Below are 9,301 nucleotides of genomic sequence, written 5' to 3' on the forward strand. Positions count from 1 at the left end.
TTTCTTGTTTGGTCAAGTCGTTGCCTTTCACGCCTGTTGTAAATGCAGTCACGTGGTCACGTGGGTCTGTAGTACCATCATATTTCGGGATGTCAGGCATTTTGAACTTTTTCGGAATGGGAAGGGGAGCAGCACTAGGCTTCCATGGTTGTTGTGAGTATTTGTCCATGTCTACTCCTTTTATTACAGGCGGAACTCCAGGGATTTGTTCAATACGCTCATTTTGTTCCTTAATCTGTTTCTGCAAGGTTAGTACTAAATTTTGCAAATATGAATTATTTGAATTACCTGGTCCCCCTTCCTGTGGTTCACTGGGGGTTGCTCCGTTTCCAGAATTATCAAGACCAGAACGGGGATTCTCCAATGTATTATTATTAGGAGTTGGTGTGGGTGGTGCAACAGGCAATCGACTAACAAGTGCCTGAAGAGCTTTGTCGACTTGTGCATCAATTAGCTTTTGTAAAGCTTCAGCTGTAACTCCTTCAAAGTGTTCAGATTGTTCTTGTTGATCAGCACAGGATTCAGTAACAGGAGTGCCTTCACGAGATTGACGTGGTGAATCTGGAGGGGAGGGAACCACGTCATCTTGATTTTGATGAAATTAATTTTCATGGTTTCCCAATGTGTTATTACTGTTATTGTCGGTGTTGTTGTTTGACATGGTGACGACAATGGACAAGATATAGCTTAAAAGAAAAGATTATCAGATTCCCGGTAATGGAACCAATTTGTTTAACCAAAAATCTGAGTCTTTGGTCAAAGCTAAAAAGAAATTCGGGTTACTGATAATCAGGAGACGAAAATAAAATACTTTTGAGAATGATGGTAAAATAGCAAATAGTTTTGTATTTCAATGAGTTCCCAATAGTATTGCGTGTCATTACAAATGATGATACTTCTTCCTTTTATAGGTAATTCTAGGTAAAGGAATGAAGCCTCAACTTTAATGATATAATTATGAGTAATAAATGATATTAAATAAGCCGTTATACAATCATTCCTATTAAATACCAACTTTCTAACGTATCAGGTATTTAATAATGAATTTGGACTCCTTTCTGTCATCAGATCTTTGTCTTTAATGCCTCCCAATCCGTTAGCTGTAAATGACTTGAATTGGTACGAGACTCGTATCTGCACTTCGTCTCGTGCCTATTTAAATTCCTCTTCCCGTGGCTGTCTCCATCCGTGCCTCTTAGTCAATTGTTGCGCTTTGACCATTTAACCAAACCACGTGTCATGCCACGTCATTTTTAATATAAACTCAGTTTTTTCCCAATACATATAGAATGCTCAAGACCTTACCCCTACCTCGGAGGAATAAAGAGGTTGTTTCCGAAAGACCCAAAAGATAGTATATTAATTGCGCGCCTTCCGTAAACACAACAAAAAAGATTGTGCAATTTATGCACATTTTATATGATCTTCATGTTTATACATAATTACCCGATATAACAAGAAGGAAAAATAACAATTTTCTTCACCGCAATCGTGATGGTATTGTACGTGATGGGGAAGACTCAACCGTTGAGGAACTTCCCGACTCAATTGGTCTATCGGACAAGTAATGCCCTATATCCTCAGGGGAAAATTTGATTACGTGCATCATATGTTTATGTGTATTGTAAAATTTCCGATATACTGGAAGTATTTTCCTCGCGATTGACACTTTCAGAGAGTCACGAAGTTTACTATTAGGTACGACGCACACAGATTGCTTCCGGTGAGCTTGCTCGAATGATGAATTAAATTTCTTGAAAATCTCCTTCACTTGTTGGGGAGTCATTGTAGCATTTGGCTCTTGCGGTAGAGATTCTATGACGTGGCCCCATCCTAGCCGGTCTTTGTTTGATACAAACTGTTTGATTTTTCCCTCCTGTTTTGATATCCAATTTTCACCAAGCAAGTACTTGAGATTTGATGAACGGACTTTTACGACGACGTATTGAAGATTGTTGGCTAAGAAGAGATACGCGAGAGATACATCTTTGTACTGTTTTGCTTTGCCGTCGAGTTTGCAGAGAAGAAGGAGAATCAACCAAGCGAATCGGCGTGAGATCGCCGGTGCCGGAGACGCATCAGAATCCACAATGCCGAAAAATGATTCAGGCAACGAAGCTTTTGCCGGAGGAGGAGCTTCGGCGAGGATGTCGGAGAGTACGTTGCTGTAATCAGCGAGTAGAATTATGTAATTCATTGCGTCAATGGTGAGAGGATGGATTCCACCTCCGGCAACCGTCGTCTTTGAGGATTCCTTTTGTAGAGCAGTTTCAAACTCAACCAACGCCGTCCTTATACACTCGCCAAGCTTGACGAGTGATGTCACCGCCTGAGATCGAATAGCAGATTCTGAATCGAAAGAGAATATAGCTTCAATCTCCGGCAAGTGTTCGGCGATGGCGGTGTACATATCGAGCAAACGGAACACTTTTTCCGGCAACTTCTTGCTATATTTTGCTACATTTTCCGGGAAACTAAACAGAATCATGGCACCATCTTTTGAAATTTCAGTAAAACACGACTCTCTTATTGCATCGTCGGATGCAAAGACATGATCACAGAGAATTCTCTCTCCGTTGAATAACGTTTTCATAGCTACATCAACAGCGTTAAGCCAATCCTTGATCCTCATATCCACAACTTCCCAATCCATTTTATGAACTTGTGAAGAACTCAATTTCTCAACTCCGAGTCTATAAATGCCTTCGTCAATGATCGATTTACGTATAACTTTGTAAATCGTCAAGCACTCTTTTGCATATCCAGAAGAGATCATGCATTCCGCTATCAATCGCAAATCCGCCATTACAATATTAGAGAAATCCTCAACTACAGAAACAGACTCACCGCCAATTACACGATCGTCGTCATCCTCAACGTCGAAATCAGAAATAATCGAAACAGTCGAAGTACGGGAAGAGACAGTGGAAATAGATTCAGGATCCAAATGAGCTCTGTTTATTGAGAGAATCTGGTAAAATTCCTTTTGGAGTCTTTTCATTGCAATTTGCATTAGAGATTGAGCACGAACAAGATTATCGGATCTGGAATTCTCAGTTGAATGAAAGTGCATAGCCTTCTGTAGATTATGCACACACTTGATAAAATCGTTGGCTTCTCCTCTATTTTCATAGAAAAGAGAAGTCACTTTGGCGAAGGTGGTGGTGTCTGGGTTCCACTTCATGATCATCGGCTCCGCCATCTCCAGTGTTCGATCAATCACTGCCTCTGAAAAACTCGGCCGAGAAGGCGAAAATCCGAAACGCGAAGGGGAAGAGAATTGAGAAGTACTATCTGTTGTTGAATGTTTTGGAGAAAACCAATTGAGAGTTCTCATTCCTTTTCTCGGCATCGTTTTCAGTTTACAGAAATTATTCAGGATTTTCAGTGTTTAGAAATGTTTTTTGGATGAAGAAAGAAGAGTACAGTTATATGATTGAAGCTTTGATATGGATTTTCATGGAGGTTGATGGGATATATATAGAGAGAAAAGTTAGGCGCGTAGTGGGTATTGGACTTTTGAGAGTATGAGAGTCAGCAATAAACACACGAGGAGCGTTTGAATCTCACGCGTGACATGGGTTACACGTAGGATTTAGTGAGGAGTTTGATTCTTATTAAATTAAATAAATTATTCAAATTAAAAGGTCTTATTCTCACAACAACAAGGAGTTTGAATTATTCATAATCACAGCTATAGTTTTTCTGTTTCTTATTGTGAGTTATATGTTCCCAATGCTTTGTATTTAAGTTTTAGAAATTGGAACGATCTAGAAATTACCTCAACTTATAATATCATATCATACTAAGGTGTTTAAGAGGTTTGGATTAATGGAGACTGTATTTGGAAAAAATTGAGTTTACATATTTAAGTGATTGGAAGATGACGTGTTATGACATGTAAACTGGTCAAAGAGTTATGATTGGCAAAGAGGCACGAGTTGCAACAGATACGAGCAGAGACATAAGAGGAAGGACGAGCAGATACTCAAAAGATTTAACGCCCGTACTTATTTAAGTCCAAGAATCAAAGGGAATGAGTCTGACAGTTCACGGGAGTACAGATACAGTATTTAATGAGCCTTAAATACTAAAAACGTTAGAGAATCTGTATTAAATATAATGATTATGTAACGTAACATTTAATGTCTTTAATTGTCTATAATGGCCTTATTATGACAAAGGCAAAACGCGTATCTCCAAAATAACTATAAAAGGGAGAGAATGGATCAATTGTAAGGACACGAAATATTATCTGAATATACCGATTTACTTGCTTTTCTTCTGATTATCTTATTGCTAGCCAAATTACTTTCTTTCATATATACTTTTGATTATCAGTAACCCGAGTTCTTCTAAATTAAAGCTTTGACCGAAATCTCATTTGTTGGTTAAACAAATTGGTTTCGTTACCGGAAATCTGATAATCTATCATCTTTTAGCTTAACTTTCCTTGTTGCATCAACCATGTCGAACAACAATGACAACATTCAAGGAAACCAAGGAAACCAACAACTTCAGGGAAATCCACAGGGTAATCAAACCCCGCTCCCTTCTCCACGAGGCTCTCCTCGGCGGTCTCGTGAAGGCTCTCCTGATGGATCTCACACAAATGGAAACGCTTAATTTGAAAATGTTGAAGCTATCGATGAAGCTTTGCAGATACTAATTGTTGTACAGGTCAATAAAACTCTTGAAGCTTTTGCTAGCCAGTTACCTGCTGCACCACCCACACCAACTCCAAATAACAACACTTTGGAGAACCCTCGTTCTGGGCTTGTTAATTCAGTTAGTGGTGGAACCCCCAACGAATCACAGAAGGGAGAACCAGGTAACTTAGTCAATTCTGATTTACAAAGTTTAGTACTAACATTGCAGAAATAGCTCAAGGAGCAAAGTGACCGCCGCATAGAGCAAATACCCGGGGTGCCGCCCGTAATCAAAGGGATAGATACGGATAAATATTCGCAACAACTCTGGAAGCCAAGTGCTGCTCCCCTCCCAATCCCAAAGAAATTTAAAATGCCTGATATTTCAAAATACGATGGAACAACAGACCCACGAGACCACGTGACTGCATTCACAACAGGCGTAAAAGGCAACGACTTGACCAAGCAGGAGATTGAATCAGTATTAGTCAAAAAATTCGGTGAAACACTCACCAAGGGTGCATTAACATGGTATTCTCTTTTACCCAAAAATTCTATAAATTCTTTTGCTGAGCTTGCAGATTCTTTCATCAAAGCACACTCGGGAGCTCAAAAAGTCGAAAAAAGAATGGAAGATATTTTCAAGATCAAGCAAGGGGACTCAAAATTGCTTAGGGAGTTCGTTGACAGATTCCAACATGAAAGAATGACATTACCACGTGTACCTGATAATTGGGCAGCTTTGAATAAAAAGATCTCATAAGCTACGAGGCGACTCAAGGGAAGTCTTCGTGAATTCCCAGCTATAACATGGAGTGACGTTTACAACAGGTATATCATGAAGCTAAGGTTAGAAGAAGATGCTGTTCCACGATTCCAAAAAGAAGAAAAAGTAAGTTCGAGACGGGTGGAAACCAAAAAAGGTCTGGTAAAAATAGGTACGAGCCATACATGGGACCTGCGGGAAAAGATTCACGGTCAAAACAGGACAATCAAAGGTATGATCACATATCAATGAATAGAGAGTCAGGCTCTTCATCAAGATTTAGGAATGATCGAAACACCCATGAGTCACGAGATGATGATAGAAATTTGAAGGCGAGATTTGGCGGTTACAATTTCAATGTAAGCACTTTCGAGCTAGTAGCTGTTTTGAGAAGCATGAGTGACAAGGTACGGTGGCCAAAAGAGATGAGATCGAATCCAAATAGGCGCAACCCTGATCATTAGTGTGAGTTTCATAATGATCATGGGCATAAAACAGTAGACTGTAGATTTTTACAAAGTGAAGTTGATCATTTATTAAAATAAGGGATCTCACCGAGTTATTCAGTGAGAAAGGTAATCAAGCTTATATGAAGAATAGGCAGGAACCCCCTAAACCACCTTCTCCCAAAATGACCGTCAACGTTGTAAGCACGTGATTTTTGCTTCACGAACAATCACTCCAAAAGGAATCAAAATAATTGCAAATGGCCTCGCCGTACAAATTTTCAATTTTTATGTGACATGTGCTGGTAGTCCTTAGTGTTTATATCCATTTTTCATTGAATATTATCAAACAAAAATACAATAAGTATGCCGTGTGTAATAGGGCCGTAATTCGGTTTTTAAAAGGAAATTCACAAAATATGCAGCTTTTACTCTAGGCTGTGATTTAACCATTTTTAAATTCTAATATGTGCATGTTAATTGTTGTAGGTGTCACCCAATATGTGTGTAAGTTTATTTTAATTTTTACATTTTTTAGGAATTTTTGTTTAATTTGTTGAATTAAAAAAGGAAAGGAAAATCTGATTGGGCCCCAAAACGAGGCCCAAAACCAAAACACTGATCCAGTCCAAGACGAGCCTGCCCAAGCACGGACTCAAATGACGCCATATCGGCGTCCCTATTGAAGCCGTTGATCTGATTCAAACGAACGGTCCAGATCAGGCTGTTCAACTCACCTCAACGACGCCGTTTCAGGCAAGTTGATCTGAGCCGTCCAACCCCATTGATCCAACGGTCCCTGGCTTCCCTCATGACCCGACCTATTTAGCCGGTTCAACCCAATCCATCACTTAAACCCAAACGACACCGTTTTAATACCAAACGGCTCCGTCTCACCCCTCACCATCAGATCCAAGCCGTTGAGATCATCTGATCCAACGGCTCAGATCTAAACCCCTAGACCATATATAAGCCTTCCCTCACACCCCACGCCCCCTATCCGAACCCCCCTTCACTCGTCTCCTTCCCCTAGCTTGAACCCCCAAACCCTAGCAAGCCGCCCTGATATCCCTTTCACCAGAACCCGGCGGCATGAACGCCGATGACCACCCCCTTCACACCCCTGAAGCATCCAACCACCCTGAACACGAATCCACTAACCATGTACCTCGAATCACCTCCTATCGTCTCGAATCTGGATTTGAAGATTCGAGACGAAACTCGATCTATACCAAACCACCCCATCTTCATACCAGACACTCCCCTGACCCTCCTCGTGACCAAACCGAGTTTGGTTTGGTCCGAATCTACCCACAACTCCCAAAAACTCAAATCTGAGAATCTGAACCTTAGAACACAAGAGCCTGAGGAATCCGACCTGCTTCATAGAGGGTTTGAGGTCTAATAGACCTTAACCAAGGTGTTCTAGGCTGAGAACACCCTGGTTAGAGTTTGTTTGGCCTCAAATGGTCAAATCTAATTCGGACTGGGGTCGGCCTGCTTTGAACATTTTCTAGTAAGTTTTCCTTTTCTGTTTTTGTGTGGATGAGTCTGTTAGCATGTTCTGTTGTGTTTGTTTGGTATTTTCTGATACTTTTCTTAATTTCTTCCGTCCTTGTAAAGACCTTTTATTTGGTCGATTGTCTTCTGTGTATGTTTTGAACGTATTCTGAGATATACATGTTCGATTAGATTAGTCGTCGCATAAATAATTCATATAGGTTCCCAATAATTGAACAAAAGTTGTTTGATGCCTTTAGGTCCCTGTATGTGTTTGTTTATTTGAAGGACTGATTATTACCTGTTATAATTAGTATAGTCGACTCGATAAATGTCGTCGATTAGTTTCTATAACTAATGGATCGAATGAGCTAATAATTTCACACGACTAATTGAACCTTGTCACTGACTGAATGCCCAGCATTGTCTGAAACGAGTTTGTTTGCATTGCAAAAATGACTGAAAAGGTTCAGTCCAGGGCAGTCTTGAATTTGAACTTTCATGAGTTCAGAATGCCCTGATGCTGCAAGGGGCAGGGCAGTAATAAGCAGGGTTTAACAGGGGTAGTCTGGGGTTTGAAAAGAACAGAAAAGGCTTAGTTTAAATAAGCTGACAAGTAGGGTACTAATTAAGATTAAACTAATACCAATGGGGAACAAGGCACAAGAGTATGGGTTTAAAATGAATACTAAAATAAGCCCATAATCCTTGATTAAAGAATAAACCAGGCGTGGGGAACAAATGGCTGGCATCAAAAGATGCTTAGGCATGGGTTTAGAGGGTATGGGCAGTCTGCAAGTGGGGGGGATCCAGGCAGCTTGACTGCACTGGTCGTTTGGCTTATAAATAGGCCATTTCATAACTTAAAAAGGCTGGACTTTTAGTCTTCAGAAAAAAAAATAGAAAGAGATTTCAGAATACTGTGAATGAGTATCATTTGAAAACTGTGTAAGAGTTCAAGTTGTTCAAGCTGTCTTTGCTGATTGTTGTTGGCTGTTGGCTCAGCTTTTGTGGTTATTGATTTTCTGCTGTTACTGCATTGAACATTCTGGGTTTTCTTGGCTGCATCTCATTACTCTTTTCTGGGATCACTTGTTTGGTGCTTGACCATCTGTTGGTTTTTCTTTGTTCTGGAAATTGTTGATGGTTGTCTGTGGACTGTGGAAAACACTTGTGGTTGTTGGTTTGTTGCTGTGTGGTTGCTGTGTATCTGCTGTTGCTGTGTTTATTGCATACTGCCTAGCTGATCATTCCTTTCTTCTTTGTCCTCTATACCAGGTACACAACCAATGCACTGTCAAATGTAATTGAAAAATTGAGCATGAATACAAATGAAAAGACCTGAAGAATGTCTTTTATACATAGATTGTTACATTAAATATTCATGTAATGTATAATGGTTTACATTCTTGTTTTGGATGCTGGAGATAGTCTTCATGCCTAATAAATGTCAATGTATGGTAGTTGAATGTTAGACTGTGTATATAGGTTGGTGATAAGAGTATGCCCAAGGCAGTAGGTTGTATCTCAGATTTAGTTCAATGGTGTAGTATAAGTCTGTAATGTATGCCAAGCATGAAAATCGTACACTACCAGTTAAGTTCTTTCCTTTCCGATAAATTGCCATATATAACTGTTAAACCATGTTTTAAGACAAAGAACACAGGGCTTGCAATCTCAACCCCACGAAGGTTGAGCCCAGGTCAAAACAGACCAAGCAGGCCTGCACCGGACAAACAATGGCCCAGGTCTGGCCCATCACGCACGGGCTGGATTTGGGCCTTTAATTTTTGCTCGGCTGACTGTGTACGTGGCCGTGCTTCTGATTTTGCGCAAGCACTCGGAATTCTGTTATAGATAACTTGCAAACATGTAATTAATTAGGACTATCTACTGTTTTCAATTAGTAGAGACAAACGTGACAAGAAACGTAGTTGCTA

At 40.1% G+C, this 9,301-nt stretch overlaps 1 protein-coding gene across 1 annotated transcript; it reads right to left on the minus strand.

The window, feature by feature from the left end:
• Positions 1–1,377: 1,377 nt before the first annotated feature.
• On the minus strand, positions 1,378–3,433 carry LOC107815933 (exocyst complex component EXO70H1-like). Its single transcript, XM_016641587.2, has one exon. It carries the CDS (start codon positions 3,350–3,352, stop codon positions 1,481–1,483), a length of 1,872 nt encoding a protein of 623 aa, XP_016497073.2. The 5' UTR covers positions 3,353–3,433; the 3' UTR covers positions 1,378–1,480.
• Between the last annotated feature and the right edge of the window lie 5,868 nt (positions 3,434–9,301).

The sequence above is a fragment of the Nicotiana tabacum genome, chromosome 10, assembly GCF_000715075.1.
Source record: "Nicotiana tabacum cultivar K326 chromosome 10, ASM71507v2, whole genome shotgun sequence".
NCBI classification, from domain to species: Eukaryota; Viridiplantae; Streptophyta; class Magnoliopsida; order Solanales; family Solanaceae; genus Nicotiana; species Nicotiana tabacum.